Source organism: Piliocolobus tephrosceles, chromosome 11 (genome assembly GCF_002776525.5).
Source record: "Piliocolobus tephrosceles isolate RC106 chromosome 11, ASM277652v3, whole genome shotgun sequence".
Classification (NCBI taxonomy): domain Eukaryota; kingdom Metazoa; phylum Chordata; class Mammalia; order Primates; family Cercopithecidae; genus Piliocolobus; species Piliocolobus tephrosceles.
The window spans coordinates 126,906,533-126,925,207 of record NC_045444.1 but is presented as its reverse complement, the minus strand read 5'-3'; the positions used below and the strand labels follow the sequence as shown (position 1 = coordinate 126,925,207).

At 60.4% G+C, this 18,675-nt stretch overlaps 1 protein-coding gene across 1 annotated transcript in view; it reads right to left on the bottom strand.

Moving 5' to 3' along the window:
• Positions 1 to 13,257, bottom strand: part of CROCC2 (ciliary rootlet coiled-coil, rootletin family member 2) — an 85,450-nt gene extending 72,193 nt beyond the window's left edge. The window contains exons 1-3 of the mRNA XM_026449074.1: positions 13,180 to 13,257; positions 2,272 to 2,422; positions 1,296 to 1,447 (exon numbers count right to left, since the gene is read on the bottom strand). Of these exons, the coding sequence (XP_026304859.1) occupies positions 1,296 to 1,447; positions 2,272 to 2,422; positions 13,180 to 13,257 (381 nt within the window). The remainder of the gene's footprint in view (positions 1 to 1,295; positions 1,448 to 2,271; positions 2,423 to 13,179) is intronic.
• Between the last annotated feature and the right edge of the window lie 5,418 nt (positions 13,258 to 18,675).

Below are 18,675 nucleotides of genomic sequence, written 5' to 3'. Positions count from 1 at the left end.
GTCCTGCCCTCAGGGGCCCCCAGGAAGAGCTGGCAGCTCACAGACGCACTGGGGCCCCCATCAGGTGGGGTAGACCCCAGGTCCTGCCCTCAGGGGCTCCCAGGGGTGCTAGCAACAATGGAAACGTGTTTCCCGTGGGGGGGTCAGGGCGTGATAGAACTGGGTGGGGAGCAGAGAGTGGGCTCCTAGGAGAGCTGAGGGCACCCCTATGGGGCTGGTGCTGTTGCCGGTCCTGGGAAGGACCGTTCCAGAAGGCGAGGCCCACGGGGGACCCCACTGGTGCCCGATACTGGCCACTGGTCACGTGGCTAAGAAGGGGCCAGACCTGGTTCAGGGGTTCAGGTCTCAGCCCCAGTAATGGCGGTGTGTCCTGGGTGATCACTGGCTGCCTCTGAGCCTTGACTCCTTTATCTGGAAAGTGGGGTCATCTGACCTGCCATGCAGAACCATGGGGGCTCTGAAGATGGCATGGGTGCAGCAGGGGCCCTGAGTCCCCCACAAAGTGGGTTGGACACCCCACTCCATGCACTGGCTCCTTACCAAGTCCTGCCTCAGAAGCCAGCATGCCTTGGAGCAGCCGACATCGGAGAGAGGCTCTGGCCTCGCAGGTTTCTTGACCTTTCTGCCTCGGTTTCCCTGGCTACACAATGGGAGGCCCTCCCCAGCTCCACATTTTGTGACTAAATATGCCCCTCGCTCACCTCACAGGTCACCCTGGAAGGCACTGCAGCCACCAGGGGACCAAAGATACAGCCCTGCCTCTGGCCCCTTCCCTGTCTTCTGAGGTCCAAGCGGTCCCAGTCAGCCTCAGTTGTCAGGAAAGGGTCAGGAGGCTGGGGTGGAGCCATTTCTCTGTGAGCTCCGGCCGGGGGTGGGATCGGTGCCCGCTGGCCTGCTGTCCTCTGCCGTGCAGGTGCCCGCTTTGTGCTGATGCTGGGCTGAGCACTGGGCTCCGGGTCAGGACTGGCCAGGCCACCCCACAGGGCTCCTGGGCAGGTACAGGGACCAGTCAGTGCCTAAGCTGGGTTGCGAGACCTCGGGGACATGCTGGGCATCAGGGAACAGCCTGGGCACGTGCTGCTTGGCCTCCCACCTCTCGCCTGTTATCCCACCGGTTGCCTCAGTTTCCTCATCTGTTGCCCAGGGTTTGGATGTCCGGTGGCTGACACTCTGTCTTTCCCAGTCTTAGAAATTGCCGATGGTCCCAGCTCTGACTGCAGGCCCGACAAAGTGACCCCTCACCAAGGGCCAGGCTGCCCCCTTCCGCCTGTCCTGAGTCTGCTGCATACACTCACCTGCTCACTGACCACACGGCACCTGCTGGCCAGCTCATCTCGCTCAGCGCCGGCCTGGGCCAGCAGGTCCCTCAGCCGGGTCAGCTCCTCCTGCAGGAGCTCGTTCTCCTCTTGCACTCGGGCCATGGTGGCTGTTGGCTCCTGTACCCCTGCTGCATGGTACCTGGTTCAGCCTGGGTGGCCAGACCAGGGCCCACCCGCACTCAGTCTTGTGCCCTCTCTCCACGGTGGAACCCTGGGCTGGCCACCGGGCTCTAGCTGCTGGACCTGCCCGCATCTCCTGGGAGGGGCCCCAGCTCTGAGCCGGGGACCCTGACATAGGGAGGCAGACTTCACACTCTGAGCCCCGCTTCCTCTCATGTTAATTGGAATCCTACCACCTCAGAGTACCGGGAACCCCAATGCAGACCCAGGCCCAGGCCGAGCCCTAAACCAATGGCAGCAGAGTATGTGGGCGGCCTGAACGCTGGGCACTCGTCCTGTCTGTGAAGCCACGAGCCCTGCTGCTTCTGGGGGAAGGGACCTGGTCCCTGAGTAATAAGGTGCTTTTGTAAATACACACACAGCCAGTTACCTGGGCCTGCAGGAGGCCGGAGAGATCCTGGGAGAGAGGGATCCCTGGGACCCACGCGCAAAGGAGTCCTGGGCACACACTGAACAGGCGGCCTGGAGCTGATTCCTCAGCCGCCAGGTGGACAATTGGAGGCAGCACAGGGGCCTGGGGTGGGTGCAGGAAGGGCAGAGCTCGGGGGGTGGGCGCCTGTGCTCCCTGAGTGCCCGTGTCTAGCATTTCCACGCTGAGGGAGAAACCAACACCAATGAAGCAGAGACTCAGGTGGACACAAGGGTGCCACACAGAGGCAGCCCTGCTGAGGCCCTGCTGAGTGCCCTGTGGGTATTGATGTGATGCCCCTGAGGGTGGCCCTGTGGGGAGTGGGGCCAGCCCCGGGCCCAGGACTGTCCCCCTCACCGTCACCTTGGGGTGGCTCCTCACTCAGGCTGCCGGCCACGATCTCACGGATACGGGCGGGCACGGGGGTGGGTGAGGCCCGCCGGCCTTCCCCACGCACGGTCAGTGCCCGGTCTTCCCTGCTGGCCGTGGGACTCAGTATGGCGTCCTCCAGTCTCTGAAAGACACCCCCAGAGATATCTGGAGATGGCAGCCCCCAGCAGCTGCCAGGCACCCCCCTACAATCCCCCTGAATGGGAGCCACCACAGGGCCACCCCAAGGCAGCGGAGTGCCTTGGAGAGGACAGGGTGAGGCTGGGCAGGTCATTCAGGTGCATGCCTTGGTTCTCCACCTGTGGAGTGGGGCTGTGCCTGTCCCCAGGTTCCGGAAAGGAGGACCACACCCAGCCGAGGCCAGCAGGTACTGCGCTTGGGGCTCTGCCCTGTCTTGGTGGGGGCTGGGCTGAACGCTGGCTAAGCGGTCACCGGTCCCCTAGGGGATGCTGACAGCAGAGCCTTTGCCTCTGCTGCACAAGAAACCCAACATCCTCGCCCACCTGAAGCAGGTGGTCTCACAGCTTGTTTGCACGGTGGGGCCAGAGGAGGGACCGAGATCTCACGTAGCAGTCACAGAGCCCAGCGTGTGTGTGTGTGGCGTGGGGCGGGGGCTGAGGACGGGTTGGAGGGCTGAGGCTGAACCCATCCTTCTCTGCTCAGCTGCCCGCTGCCCCTCCGCAGGCTCGGTCCATCGGGAGGGTGGGCAGGCCTGGGGCTGCATGCTTGAGGCTCTGAGGATGAGCAGAGCCCGTGGAGCCCTCTCCTCCCACGGCCATGAATTCTGGGCAGAGTCTGGGACTCCCACCCTCAGGCTGCCCTCAGAGGGCTGCATGGGCCAGGGCAGTGAGGGCAGCGAGGACAGCCTTCCTTCCCAAGTGGGTCCTTCGTGGAAGCTGCCAGGGAAGAGACTCCAATAGGCCCAGAAGCGGGCAGGAGGGTCCAGGACCTGAGCTCACACTCGGGAGGTGTTTGCTGAGTGGCTGCCCTTCTGCCCCAGGAGCACCGGGTGTCCTGGGTATCCCAGCCTGGTTTTGAGGGTCTTGGGCCCTAATGGCATTTTGCTGGGCAAGGGCACAGCTTGGCGAGGGCCGAGGCACCAGGGCAGGGGACTCCTGCCAGGTGGAATAGATTACTGACTGTGGGCAGGACACATAGGGCTCTGTGAACACGGAAGTCGACTGTGCCAAATCAGCAGAAGCCCAGGCAGGATCCCACAGGAGTACACAAGGCCACAGCTGTCCCCTGGCCTGCTGCCTTAAGGGTATCTAAATTTCAGGCAGTGAATTAACTACTAAAGGGTGACCGGATGCTTGCCAGGGGAAGCTGGGAGGGGATGTCCACTCCTAGGGGCTCTCCAGCATGACACTCCGGCGGAGTCTGCCCAAGTCCTCCTTGCCTGGCTCCCACGTCAGCACGGAGGACCCCTCTCCCTGGGGTCCACAGAGCAGCTCCCCCACCTTGTGCCTCCCGCATCTTCCTCCTGCCCAGGGTCCTTGTGGGTGACCACCTGGCCGCCTCCTGCCTCCCATCTTCTCTTGGCCCTCCCTGAGACCCTGCTTGCGTCCCCGGATTCTGACCTCAGGCCTGGGCTGGTGGCTGTGCCCTGCTCCCCAACCCCGGCCCTCCTCCTGACCCCAGCCAGGCCTTCTGCACCTGGTATGTGCTGTCCCATGCTTCCTGGACACAGGCCTCATCCTCCATCTGCACCCCAAAGATCTCAGCACCCCTCGCCAAGGTTGGAGAGTCACCACGGACCCAGGCTCAGCATGGCACCTGGAGAGGCCCTATTCTGACCCTGCTGCCCTGTGAAGGTCAGCCACTCAGCAAATGCCTCCCAGTGTGAGCGGAGGTCCGGGGCCAGCCAGCCCTCCTGCGGACAGCTCCAGAGTCCGGAGATGCACCAGAGTCTGCATCTCAGTCCCCTGGGAGGTCTTGGGAGGTGTCTTCACGGCAGGTTTCCCTGCACTGCAGATTCCCCCACTGCCTCTTCTTCTGGAGGGAGTAATGGGCCCCCTTTGGGAGCAGCAGCCCAGTGGGGGAGGGGGAGGGACGTCCCTGCTCCTCCTCCTGGGCCCAGCTGGGACCCAGGTGCCAAGACCACCAACCAGGAGGAGAGCTGCCGGAAGGGGCTCCGCTATTCTGTCCTAAACCCCTTATTTTGTACAGCGGAGAATGGAGGCCCAGCAGGGTGGCAAGAGGCACCCCAGGCTCCTTGATCAGAGACCGTCAGGCCAGGCTCAACCCCCCAGGCCGGGAAGGGCTCTGCCCCGCCCTCCCTCCGCCTGCTCAGCAGCTCCCGCCCTGCGCTCCCCCGGGCATCAGCGGCGCCACCCGCTAACGGGAAGGCAGCAGCGTGGCGTAAACTTGACTCATTCCTAACATTTACAGAGGGTCACTTATTAGCGGGACGTCCCGAGAGGCGCTGGGGCGTAATGGGTTCCATCTGTGGACGGGTGCCTGCAATGGGCCGCGGCCCAGCTGGAGCCGGAGGGGGGCTCGGGGAGCGCGGGGGGTGCAGGGGGCGTTCAGGGGGGCGGAGGACGCAGGGGGCGTGGGGGGGGGCGGGGGCGCAGGGGAAGCAGGAGGCATGGAGGGGGCGCGGGGGCGCAGGGGGAGCGCAGAGGGGGGCGCGGGGACGCAGGAGGCGTGCAGGGGGCACGGGGGGTAGGGGACGCAGAAGGGGGCACGGGGGACAGAGGGGGCCAGCAGGGGGTCGCGGGGGGACGCAGAGGGGGGCGCAGGGGGCGTGACTTTGGAGTGTGAGGGCAGCGCCGCCCCCACAGAACCGCCGGAGGAGAGAAGGGCTGAGGGAAGGAGCGAGCAGGAGAGAGGCAGGAATGGGAGGGGAGAGAAGGGGGGGTCGGCGTGTCCGGAGGCCTGTGCCGCCAACCTAAGCGATTGGGACGCACCCGAAGCTGCCTCCTTCCCGTGGCTCCAGGGTGGTCCTGAGGCCCCTCCCCCGGGCTCCGTGCTGCCACCTGCGCCAGCGGTCCGGGCAGGGCATTCCCTCCGCGGCCTGTGGGTCCTTCTGGGCCTGCCCGTTTCCTGCTCGGGGCCTCTGAGGGGTGGGCCCAGGCTGGGGCCCAGGTCGGGCTGGGGGCTTCTATTCTAGAAGGCCTTGTGGTGGGATCTATTCTAGAAGGCCTGGATGTGGGAGGGAGCCCCAGGGCTGGAGGTCACTTTCCCTTAAGGTTCCAGACTCACAGTTGAGCCCGGTGTATCTTCCTCCCGCACCCAGCACCCTCTTCAACTCAACCTGCATTAAAGACCCCAGGGAGGTCACAGCCCCTGCGTGGAGCTACCCTAGGGGCAGCTGGCCTGCTCAACCCGATCCTGGCCCTGAAGGGGGTGGCCCAGCAGGGAGAGCCAGCGGGTCCTCACCGCTGCACCACCCCATTTGGTTGTATGGAGAGGGATAGCCGAACTTGGGGGAAATGTGGGCTCCCCATAACTCTGCCTCCCCAGGGTCAGAGCAGGGCTCCCCTCTAAGAGAGCTGGACTGGGTTCCTTGCTATGCCACCAATAAACAGAGACCCTGGGTGTGTTACCCCCCACCTCATGTCCCCATCTGTGAAATGGGAGCATTGGCAATCCAGGCCCTCCTGGGTCCCAGGGCCGGGGGCTGGGGCTCTGTGAGGGTGCAGTGGATGGACCACGTGTGGCCTCGGCTGCCTGCCCCCAACTGGCCACCAGCTCCTGGGAAATGCAAGCTGCTGGAATCTTGCCTGGAGGCAAACGACCTCCACCCTCTGATGGATTCAGAACCCTCCTGTGGATCCAGGGCTCCACCTGCACTTTGGCACTTGCTGGGGACCGGGGGTTTCAGGGCCGCTGCCAGGGCCTCGCCTCTTACACCCCTTCCACATTCTGGGGTCTTGGCCAAGATCCCGGAATGGGGGGCCAGGAGGTCGCCTTATCATACTCGATGTTGCAGATGGGGAAGCTGAGGCCAGGGACACGACACCAGCTCTCCACTGGGGTGGGGTGGAGCCAGAATGCACCTGCCAGACTGTACTGCCTGCAAAAGGCTTCCACCTGCAGGGAGGGCGCAGGGACTCTAGGCCTGCACCGAACAACCCAAGTCTTGGCTTTATCTGGAGGCCACACTGTTGCACTGATTCTGATCCTTGCACCTGGGGCATGACCTTGGAGAGGCTGTCAGGGGTCAGAAGCCCCGAAGGGAAATCCCCAAACCCTCGTCAAAGCCACCTGAAGCAGGGACGGTCAGGGGCCTGCTGAAGCTCAGACCCAAGGGGCACTGGCCCCACCAGCCCTCAGCAACCTCACCGCCCCTGCTGTCCCATCCTGCTTGGACGGTTGCCTGAGCTGGGGGCAGGACGGGGGCAGGGAGGGAGAGCATGTCCACTGGGACCCCCGCCCACCCACCAGCAGGCTCCTCGGTCAGCCTGGGTCACCCTCATTGAGGGGGTGGAGGGTGGACCCCCGAGTGAGGGGTGGGGTGGAGGCAGCTCCCAGCCAGAGGGTGGAGGGTGCCTTCCCCAAGCTCCAACAGTGCCCCCGTGTGGCCGCGAGGAGCGCTGCAGGGGCTGCCAGGTCCTGCTCTTGTAGAAGGGAGGCTGGGCTTGGGGGTTTGGACGGCATCAAGGACCAGTGCTCAGTGGAAAATGAAAGATGTGTGTCCACGAGAGTGAAGGCACGTGCCAGCATCAGCCCGCAGGGTTCTCCGCGCTCTCCACTTGCAAACGTTTTCACAGCCATCGTCCTGACCTGCATTGGAGGCTTCTGGCCTCCGCCTTAATGGGTGAGGAGGGTGAGGCTTGGCACCTCTGAGACTTGCTCAAGGGCACCTGCTCAGCAGCAGCGTTAGGACTGGGACTCCAGCCTCGGGCCCCCACTCGCGCACAAGGGTGGTCACTGATGAGCCTTCCCAGTGGCGGCGTCTGGACTTGGCTCCGCTGCAGGTCTCCTCCCCTGTGTGCCCCCTCCCCAGCCTGAGCAAAGGGCAGGGAACCAGGCAGCTTCTGGGCCGGGCAGCAGCCTCTTTCCTTCGGTCTCTGAGCCCAGCCGTGCTGTGGCTGCTGCCTTTCCCTCCCGGTCCCTCCATGGCCCTCCCAGCATCCCCGGGTGGGGTAGTCTGGCCTTGCCAGGAGCAGGCACAGCTTGGAGAGCACATCTGAGGACAGGGCCTGCGGCCAAGCCCAGCCACCGGACGTCTGCTTGCCGTCCTTCCGCAGCCTGGCCCGCCGCAGAGAGGGCCTTGGGCCGGGTGGCCTCCTGCCAGGCTCCATTTCCTTAGGAAAAAGAGCTTCTCTGTGCCTGGGATAACACCTGGCCTCCAAAATGCTGTATTTCAGCAACTGCTCAGTTTAAGTCTCCGTGTTTGTGGAGCACACTCTGGGCCTGGGCATCACCCCGGAGCGGGAACATGTCTCTGTGGGTGTCAGTTTGCTCTTCAGGTGGTGATAAATCTCAGCTACCCCTGCAGGAAGGACCCCGGCCAGGCATTGAGGCAGGGACTGTGGATGGGGAGAGACAACCTCTCATGCCCTTCTATGCCCCCAACACAATGCCTGGCACACAGACAGGCTTGGATGCAGTGCACTGCTCGGAAGACTAAGAGGTCAGCTGGAGCTGCCTGAGGTCCGCATCACTAACAGCAAAATGACCCAGAACAAGGAACTCGAGGAGGGCAAGGATGCTGTCTTTCCTTTTTGTCCCTGTGTCCCTGGTGCCCACGCAGGCTTCCTGGGGGAGGTGGGATAAGAAAGAACCTACCAGCTAGTGAGCCTGGGCACTGTGTCCATGTGGAGGGAGCTGTGGAAGCAAAGGTGGAGGGGGTGTGTCTCCAGGGAGCCACGCGGGGCCTGGGAGAGGGCCAGTGGGGATGGGGGTGAATGGGGTGGGGAGGAACCTGGAGCCAGACTGCGAGGGCCTCGAATGTGGTGTGGAGGACTGTGGGACGTGATCCTCGGACCACGGGGCTGGTAGGGGTTCCTGAGCGGGAGGATGGACCCGTGTCGTTAGCACAGTGGCCCTGGCTGTGCCTGACAAGACCTGGATGTGGCCTGGGAGATTTGGAGACGGGCTGAGCGTCTGCCTCTGGCTTGCTTGTGACAGTGTGGGGCTTGGTGATGGGCACCGTGGCCTGGCCACTTAGAAACCATCCACCACTCCTGTCCTGTGGTGGGGACTCTAGACTTGGGCCCTTGGGATCTCCTGAGTGATAAGCGTGTCTTTTGTTGGCCTAGGACACGGCTGATGGCCGGGCCCCTGGATAGCCGCAAAGTAGGGGCTGGTTACCAGAAAGACCAGGGCACGATTAGAGCATTGGTGCTTTCAGCCTCACACCCCGACATCTGGGGAGGGGAGAGGAGCTGTCTCTGGAGCTGATTACCAATGGCCAATGATTAAATGAATTTTGCCTACTTAATGAAGGTTCCATTAAAACCCCAAACCACAGGGCAGGCTGAGTTGCTGAATACAAGGCAGTGCTGTGGGTGGTTGGTGTACCCAGGGGCCTGGAGGCTCCGTCCCTGCCCCCTATACCTTGACCTGGGCACCTCTCCCTCTGGCTAGTCCTGAGTTGTGTCCTTTATAATTAACAGGTAATCAAATGGAAAAGTCACTTTGAGAGGTCTGTGAGCTGTTCCAGCAAATTATCAAGTTGAGCAGGGAGTTGTCAGAACCCCTAATTCATAGCCAGTCAGACAGAATACGGGAGGCCGAGGACTTGTGATTGGCATCTGAGGTGGGGCAGCTTTATGGGATCGAGTCCTTAAACTGTGGGTCTGTGCCAGCTCTGGATGGTTAGGGTCCGAACTGGATTGAATTGTAGGATGGCTAGCTGGTGTCCAGAGAGCTGGAGAATTGGCTGGTGTCAGGAGAAACCCACACATGTGGTGTGAAAAGTGGTGTGAGTAACAACAGTTTGGACAAATAAACCTTGCTTGGAGGGAAGTGCGTACATCAGAGAGGAAAAGAAGCAGGAAGGTAAGACGGTGCGGTGACTGTGGAAGACGGCATGATGGGTCCCCACAAAAGTAAACGTAGACTCTCTGCGATCCAGCCATCCACTTCTGGGCATCTACCCGGAAGAATTAAAAGTGGAGGCTCGAAGAAATATTTGTACCCCGAGGTTCACAGCAAGCGTTTTCACAACGGCCAACGGGCGGAAGCCACCCAGGCCTCCATTCAGAGACGAACAAATAAGCACAGGGTGATCCCTTCACGAGCAGAATATTACTCAGCCTTAAAAAGGAAGGAAATGCTGGCACCTGCTACAACATGGGTGGACCTCGAGGGTGTCATGCTCAGTGAAATAAACCAGCCACGAAGGGACAAATGCCATCTGATCCCCTTAGACGAGGCTCCCAGAGTCACCAAGTTCGTAGAGCCAGAGAGTAGGATGGCAGGGGCCGAGAGAGTGGGGAATGGGGCGCGAATGTCAAACGGGGACAGAGCCTCAGTTTGGGAAGATGAAAATTCTGGGGCTGCGTGTGGTGGCTTACACCTGTTATTCCAGCACTTCGGGAAGTCGAGGCGGGCACGTTGCTTGAGGTCAGGAGTTCAAGACCCTCCTGGCTACCATGGTGAAACTTTGTCTTCACTGAAAATGCAAAAAATAACTGGGCATGGTGGTGTGTGCCTGTAGTCCCAGCTACTGGGGAGGCTAAGGCACGAGAATTGCTTGAGGATGGGAGGGTGGAGGTTGCAGTGAGCTGAGATCGCACCACTGCACTCCAACCTGGGCGATAAAGACAAGACTCTGTCTCCAAAAAAGTTCTGGACGTGGTGGTGATGGTTGTTCAACACTGCGAATGTGCTTAGTGCTGCAGAATTCTTCCTAAAAATGATTAAAATGGTCAGTTTCATGTTATGTGTACTTTTCCACAATTTAAAGAGAAAAAAATTATTTTTATTTTTAAAAAATTTTATTTTATTTTTTTGAGACAGCGTCTCGCTCTGTCTCCCAGGCTGGAGTACAGTGGCACAATCTCGGCTCACTGCCACCTCCACCTCCTGGGTTTAAGCGATTCTCCCACCTCAGCCTCTTGAGTAGCTGGGATTACAGGTGCCCGCCACCACGCCTGGCTATTTTCAGTAGAGATGGAGTTTCACCATGTTGGCCAGGCTGGTCTCAAACTCCTGACCTCAAGCAATCCGCCTGCCTTGGCCTCCCAAAGTGCTGGGATTACAGGTGTGAGCCACTGTGCCCAGCCAGAAAAAAGAAATTTTTAAAAAGGCTGAACAATCAATGAGTCAAGCACATATTTCCAGAAGTTAGATGAAGAACAAACCCAGATAAACTGAAAGCAAAGGAAGAATGGATATGTAGGTTAGTGAAACACAAGCTAAGAATGCCATGAGGAGGATCAATACGCGGCTAGCATCAGAAACGAGGAAGGGGATGCCACTTCAGGACAGCCACTTCCTCCCCGCTGTGCCCGGGACTTGGGTTCCGGACCCAAGGCTGTCTGGAGTCCTGGGAAACCCCTGTCTCAAGCCCCCCCAGCAAAGAGGGTCAGCCGGTTACCCCACAGATCCTGCAGGCATCCGAAAGACAGGAGAAGATATTGTGAACAACTTTTGCCAATAAACTTGAAAATTTAGATGTAATGGACAATTTCCTAGAAAAATAGCGTGAATGGAAACTCAAGCCCAGAGAAACAGAGTTTGAGGAGCCCCCGGCTCTGAGGGAACTGGACTTCCTGTGGGAACTGGACTTCCTGAGGGAACTGGACTTCCTGTGGGAACTGGACTTCCTGAGGGAACTGGACTTCCTGTGGGAACTGGACTTCCTGTGCTGGGTTCCTTGTCCAGGAGCCTGTGCACCGTGCTTCTCCATCAGCTGTGGGTCTGGATGCTGGAGATTCCGAGCAAAGGCACGCCCCTCACCCCTCGAAGCAGTCACAGATATCCCCCAATTCATGTGTAATTTCAGGGGGCTTTGCGCTCCGCATGTCCGACTTGCTCACCCCAGGGACAGAGGTTGAGAGTTTCCAAGCCTGCCCCCTTAAATCCAGTTCCAGCTCTGGGGTGGGGGGCATTCTGGGGTGGGGGGCATTCTGGGGTGCTGTGCAGAGGTTGCTGGGGGGCTTCCAGAGGAGGGGAGAGCAGCTGGGGCTGGAGGTAGAGGATGTCAGAGGGGCTTCTCCTGGCCTGGGAGCATGTTCACCGTCTGTCCATAGCCACCACCCCTAGTCACGGGGCAGGCTCCTGCATCCTCAAGTCACAGCCTTCTCCAGGCCCTGCGGTCTCCCAGGCTGTAGCTAGAGGGTGGAGGATTCCTACGGTTCTGCCGCCCATCTGGACAGCTGATCTGAGCATCTGGCGCCCGCCTGCTGCCTGCTCACTCTGGGGTAATGGCATCAAGATCTCAATCACTACAGCGAAAATAACAGGTGTCGGGAGGGCAGGCAGAGCTGACCTCACTGGGGCCTGTGTAGCCTCCAGATGAGTTTCCCGGGGACAGTGGGAATTTGGGGTCAGACAAAGCATCCCTCAGCCACATCTGCACGGCGCTCATGCCCTTGCCTGGTGGCAGCACCGGCCTCAGACCAGCCGCTAACCACAGCAGCTCCCTCCAACCCTTAGGCTCGGCTTTCCTGACATCCGAGGGGATGAGAGTCCTCACAGGGCGGCAAGTGTCCTGTAAATGTAGTATGCTAGCTCTCCAGCCTGCATTCACCAGCCCTGCTCTCAGAACTCATGGAGCCGACACCCAGGCAGAGCTGGCCGAACTCCAGGTGGAGGAGGTAGAGGTCACCCCCAGGTGGAGGAGGTGGAGGTCAGAGGTCACCCCAGGTGGAGGAGGTGGAGGTCAGAGGTCACCCCAGGTGGAGGAGGTAGAGGTCACCCCAGGTGGAGGAGGTAGAGGTCACCCCAGGTGGAGGAGGTGGAGGTCAGAGGTCACCCCAGGTGGAGGAGATAGAGGTCACCCCAAGTGGAGGAGGTAGAGGTCAGAGGTCACTCCAGGTGGAGGAGGTGGAGGTCAGAGGTCACCCCAGGTGGAGGAGATAGAGGTCACCCCATGACATCTCTTTGTCTCGTTGCATCACCTGATTCAAATATCCTGCCCTGAGTCCTCGTGCGGCCATTTGTGTGAGCAAATCCTGTGTCTACCCTGTCACTCAGTCACCTGCACCAGCTATGGCCACCTCTCTTTTCAGGTGACCTGTGCTGTTTGGATAGGGCCGTGTCAGCCTGCCATGGCACAGTTTTGAGAGGCTAAGAGCCGGGTTAACAAGCAACCGCGAGTAGGCCAGTTCATCAGGGGTTCCCTGGGATCCCGAGGGGTCTGCTGGAGGTGGGGCCTGGCTGCAGGGGCCAGCAGCGGGTGATGGCAGTTCAAGGAGGAGGGATGTCTGAGGTGGGACCGCAGGCTGGGCTCTGGGAGGGAGGGAGGCGAGGGGAAAGGGACACGGGACAATGCCCAGCCACTGTTTGCACACACCAGGTGCTATGAAGACAGAACCAGAACATCTGGAAGCCACAGCCGCCCACAAATGTGCAGCAATGGGAACACTGCCCCAGGGAGGCCCCGCTGGCTCCCACACTTTGCCACGGGAGGGCAGTGAAAGAGGTCCCAGAATGTCAGTGCCGAGGGCTGTCTGCCTGTCCCCACCCCGGTGTGCAGCCTGCAAGCCTGTGGCTGCCAGGACGCTGGCCACCTGAACGTCCATAGCCAGCAGCGGCCCAGAGCTCTCTCTCCCCAGGCTTTCTCTCCGGGCTGGAGGCTGCCGGTGTGTGTGTACAGGTGTGCCTGCTTGCATCCGTGACTGCCTGCACGCTCGAGGCGAACACGTGAGCAAGTGGAAAGTGCCCTGGGAACCAGGAAGGTCCTGCCTGGCCACCCCCTCTCTGTGCCATGTCCAACCTGCTCTCAGGAGGTAGAAGGGAAGCGACCGCCCCACTGACCTGGATCACGACGTCCAGCCCCAGTGGGGGCTTTTGGGAGGCATCCCCATTGCCGGGCTCACTGGAGGCAGAGCTCATTGCAGCCTAGAACACAGGACCCCACAGAAGTCCGGGCCCTGCTCCCCGGCAAGTCTCCTCCAACTGGCCAGGGTCTTCCTTGGTGCACAGGCCCCACACCTGTGTGGCACCTGGCTCTGCAGTCCTGCGACCCAAGCCTGGGCACCCAGCTGCCCTCGTCCTGTGGGTGAGACAGTATGGCCAGCTGAGCCCGTAGGCGTTGCTGTGGCAATCGGGACGCTGAGAGCTGGGTTTCCCTGGAAACGGGAGTGCAGGACCCTGTTGCTATGGGAACAAAGGAACGCTGTTGGCTGGAAGCAGATTTCCCTGGAGACCTGGAGACGCCCTGGGTGAAACTGTCTACCTGAGCAACGGCACCTGGGAGGGGCTGGCCTTTTCCCCCAGACACCGCCCCCTGCATTCGCTCCAGGGGGAGCCGTGTGCTTGCTACGGCAGGCAGAGGCAGCACGTGGATCACTGATCTCCCTTGATCTGGACTCATGAACTATGGCTTTTTAAAAACATTTGTCAAAGAATGTAGTGGTTGTCACAGGTGGTGGACTGAGGCCTGGGGAGGGACGCTGCCTGAGGGCAAAGGAAGCTCATCTTCCTGGCCTTGCACCTGTGAGTCCTCCTGGGGTCTGACTCCCACTAGAGCCCTTCAGAGTCATCTGCCCATGGACCCACCCTTGTCCCAGGAAGCTGCACCGTTTCCCACCCTCTGGAACCGGAAAGGACCGCCAGCCGCCCTGTCCGAAGGAGAGCAGGCCCAGGTCAGCATACGTGGTAGCGGGTCTGCAGAGCTTGCTCACAGCTTCCCCCCCCGGAGGCTGCCAGGAGCTGTCGGGATGCCAGGGCAGGGCAGCTTCCCATAGGTGAGGCAATGAGAGGGAAGCAGGGCCATGTCTGCCACCTCCAGGCCGGCTGTCCCTGCAGACACAGAGCTCTGTGGCTCTGAGCCTGGGCCTCCCGGGGTCTCAGATGAAGTCAGGTGCCTGGCAGGCAGCCATGCCAGCGTTTCTGCCCCATTCCACTCCCTCTGGGGCTCCTCATTCGGAGCTGGGACCTCCTTGAGCTGATGCTGGCAGGGGTCCCTCTGGGGAAGGGACAGCCACAGAGGTGGGCAGAGGACCCTGAACAGGGCAGCCTTTCACGTGAGGGCAGCCGCTCCTGCTGCAGGGCCCACCTCTGCCGAGAGAGGGCCGAGGGCCCAGGCTGCCTCCTCAGAGGCGAGATTCAGGAAGCAGAGGCACCTGTACCTAAAGGGGCCCGCCCAGAGAAACGCCTGCGCTCTGTTCACCCCCACTCCTGAGGACAACCTCCAGGGTGGCCCTGCAGGGACAGGCCAGGCTCTCTGGCCAAACACGGCCCCATGGGCATCCGGGCTGGGCTTCACTGGACAGTCCCTGGGGGGCCAGGGGCCTGGTCAGTCCCTCTGAGCCTCGTGCTTCTGGCCCAAGCATGACCTCTGGCTCCAGGTCCAGACCCAGGACACCCCCTCCATGGGCTGGGCCCCTCCCTGAGCAGCCTCCAGATTCCCCAGGCACCCAAGACTGCCTGTCGCCACCCTCAGAGTCCTGGGAGGCCCAGTGGCCATGGAGAGCCCTGCCCTCGATGCTTCAGCCTGAAGTGGGAGGGGCCGTGTTACCTGCTGGGGCTCCGCTGAACTCCCCTGAGGGGGGTCGGGGCTTAGAGGGTGTGGCCCTGGCCTCTGGTGAGAGTTCCTACTGGGGCAGGGTGGGTGGAGTGGGGAAGGGGCACCTGAGTGGACTTGCGGACGGTGGGGAGTGGCGAGGAGGCTGGGAGGCTGGTGCGATTTCCCATGAGGGCCTCTTGGATAGGTGGAGATAAGACCTCACATGCCAGAAGCAAGTCCTGTGTCAGTCCTGACACAGATGCCCATGTTCAGGGACAGGCCGGTGGCCTGAATGGGGGTGTTGGAAGGACGCCCTGACCTGAAGCCGTACATCCAGGCCAAAGGTGACGGGCACTGGGCCCAGCCAGGTGGAGGCACCCCGTGTGGCCTCTGCAGGTGACAGCTCTCAGGAGGGCTGGTGGCAGGGGCTCCCATCTGTGTTTAATTTTATTTTTATTTATTTTTGAGATGGAGTCTTGCTCTGTTGCCCAGACTGGAGTACAGTGGCACGATTTTGACTCACTGCAACCTCCGCCCCCCAGGTTCAAGTGATTCTCCTGCCTCAGCCTCTGGAGTAGCTGGGATTACAGGCACGTGCCACCATGCCCGGCTAGTTTTTGTATTTTTAGTAAGGATGGGGTTTCACCATGTTGACCAGGCTGGTCTTGAACTCCTGACCTCAAGCAATCCTCCCCTCTTGGCCTCTCAAGGTGCTGGATTATAGGCGTGAACCACTGCACCTGGCCCCACCTGAATTTTAGAAAGTTCCTTCTGGCTGTGGAGTTGCCCCGGACAAGACCAAAGATGAGGATGGGATTTTCTGGGTCCAGGTGGGCATCGCCTGGGGCCTCTGTGCCATCTGGGGTGGGCATAGCCGCCTGCAGTTCAACCTCCCCCTGCCTGTGGCAGCCCCAAGTCCATGATTTTCCCAGATGACCTCCGGTGCCTCTTCCTCAGGCACTGGAGGGTTTGCCCAGGAAAGAGGGATTTCCTGGGAGAGTCCCGGTGAGCCATGAAGGTTGGTCCCTCCTCTTGGTGGGGCCCCGACCCAAGGCAGGCCCTCCTCACCGCCCACCTCCTCGTAGCCTTGGGGTCCTGGCTGCTCCACCGGACACAGCCTTGTTTCTTTGCCACCCAACATCCCCCTTGACGCTGCTTCTCCCCCTTAACCCTGCCCCTCTGGCTGTGCAGGAAAGCCCCCGCCTGCTGGCCGTGGTCCCGATTCCCCCCAGGACACCTTTCCAGGACACGAGGGCTGGCCCAGCCCCGTGCACGCCTCCCAAGGCCTCACTGCTGGGCTCCATCATGGGGCTCCCAGACCAGGGCCGTGGCTGGACTAGAAGAAGAACCCACAGGGCAGGCCTTGGCAGGAGCCTGGCTGGGCCCCCAGGGAACGTCCTGGGACAGTGGAGGATGGGACAGAGGGTGCAGGCGCTCTGTGGGGTGGGTTCTCAGGGAGGGTGGGGCTCAGGGGGCCCTGCCCAGTCCCTACCCACAGCCTGATGGCGGCTGAGCTCTTGTTCTCTGGACGTCATGCCTCCCTCCCGGGACTGGGGGAAGTACTCGGTACTCGGTACCCATGGCCGTTCTGGATGCGGTCCTCCTCGTCCTCCCCGAGCTGCCTGGCTTTCGGAGGCTGAGGAAGAACGCTCCTGGGCTCAGAGGAACACCTATCTGTAGATACATCATCACCGGGTTTTGTCATTGTTCCCTCGAAACAGGAAACCTCGCTGGGGTTACAGCCTTATCTCCGTGGGGACAGTCCCCGATCCTGGCTGTGCTGGGCCCACGTGGGGACACAGGCACAGACACACTGGCTGCCGGGCTCCCACAGCCGGCCTCGGGTGTCTTTTTCTGTCTAGCACCAGCAGGGGATGTGCCTCGGACAGAACCCAAAGAGGCTGTGACTCAGGTCGGCCCCAGGGAGCCATGGTACCACTCCTCTCAGACAGTCCGCTCTGCCAGGCGTGGACCCAGCTCTGGCCCTGGGGGGTGCAGAGTCACCGAATGAGCTGAGACAGTGACGGAAAGCAGGAAAGATTCCAGTGTGATTACGGCAGGACGGGCAGCCCCGGAGGCTGTGAGGCTGGGACAGAGGGCGCCACATTCTGTCCACCGCCCACCTGCTCCGCCGAGCTGCCCTGCACATGAACTTTCTTCAGAGGGCATGGAAGTGCCACCCCGTCCTGCACACAGCAGCGGAGTGGCACCATCCCGCCCCCATCTGTCGGGCATGGACAAGAGGCCAGCTGAGGGCAGGGGCGGTGGCTGGCGAGGCAGGTGGTCTGATGCAGGAGAACAAAGCATTTGGTGTGATTGTCAAGGTCTCCTCCACTCTCCTGAGAGGGGAGGCCAGCTGGATACATGTACTGGGTTTTAGGGGGATCCAGGTGGTTGTGGGGGCGGGCAGGTCCAGAGAGGTTCTGTGGGTGGGAGAGAAGACCCTGCTCTTCACCCACCCTGTGTTTATCCACCTGAGGGGTTGCCGGTGGATGCTGCCATGGGCAGGCCCTGGGGACCTGGGTCCTGGGAGAGGCTGCAGGGCTGGCTGGGGACCCTGCCCTCTGTCGCTTTCTGTCAGCGTGGCAGAGGCTGAACACCACAGTACAGTGAAGAAAAGTGCCTGGGGAGGGGGCTCTTGCCTGGGGACCGGAGGAGGCTTGGGGCTACCACCCTGCCCACAGATCCAAAAGTAAGAGCCCAAGCCATAAAGAGCTTAGAAGAAAATGTAGGGAAAAGCTTCATGACACAGGATTTGGCAGTGATTTCTTGGATATGACATCAAATGCACAGACAATCAAAGAAAAAAATAGATAAATTGAACAGCATCAGAATTTAAAACTTGTGCATCAAAGGACGCTGTGAAGAAAGTGAAAACCCACAGAATGGGAGAAAATATTTACCAATCTTACATCTGATAAAGGATTAGTATTCGGAATGTATAACGAATTCTGGCAGGGTGCGGTGGCTCACACCTGTAATCCCAGCACTTTGGGAGGCTGAGGCAGGTGAGTCACCTGAGGTCAGGAGTTCGAGACCAGCCTGGCCAACATGGCGAAACCCCCGTCTCTACTAAAAAAATACAAAAAAATTGGCTGGGCATGGTGGTACATGCCTGTCATCCCAGCTGCGCAGGAGGCTGAGGCACGAGAATTGCTTGAACCCGGGAGGTGGAGGTCACAGTGAGCTGAATGGCACCACTGCACTCCAGCCTGAGTGACAGGGAGACTCTGTCCAAAAAAAAAAAAAAAATTCCTACAACCCAACAACAAGAAAACAATTAAAAATGAGCAAAAGACCTAAACAGACGTTTCTCCAAAGAAGATACACACACGGTCAGTAGACGTGTGAAAGACACTCAGAGTCACCTCATCCGAGAAACACAAATCAAAACCACAGCACGTCAGCACTTCCCAGCCCTGGGATAGCTCTTACCAAGACAGTGGAGGATGAGTGCTGGAGCGGAGGACGTGGAGAAGCCAGGGCTCTTGTGCACTGCGGTGGGAACGGTGTGACAGATCCTCAGAAAATTAAACAGAGTTCACATATGATCCAGGAACCCACTTCTGGGCATATACCCCAAGGAACTGAAAGCAGAGACTCAAAGAGATGTGTGTACCCCTGTGTTCATAGCAGCATCTGCACTGTAGCTGACGGTAGAAGGAGCCCAGGTGTCTGTTCACAGATGACTGGATACGCAAAATGTGGTCCATCCCCACCGTGGAATATTACTCCGCCTTTAAAAGGAAGGAAATTCTCACACATGCCACAATCTGGAAGCCCCCTGAGGACACAATGCCAAG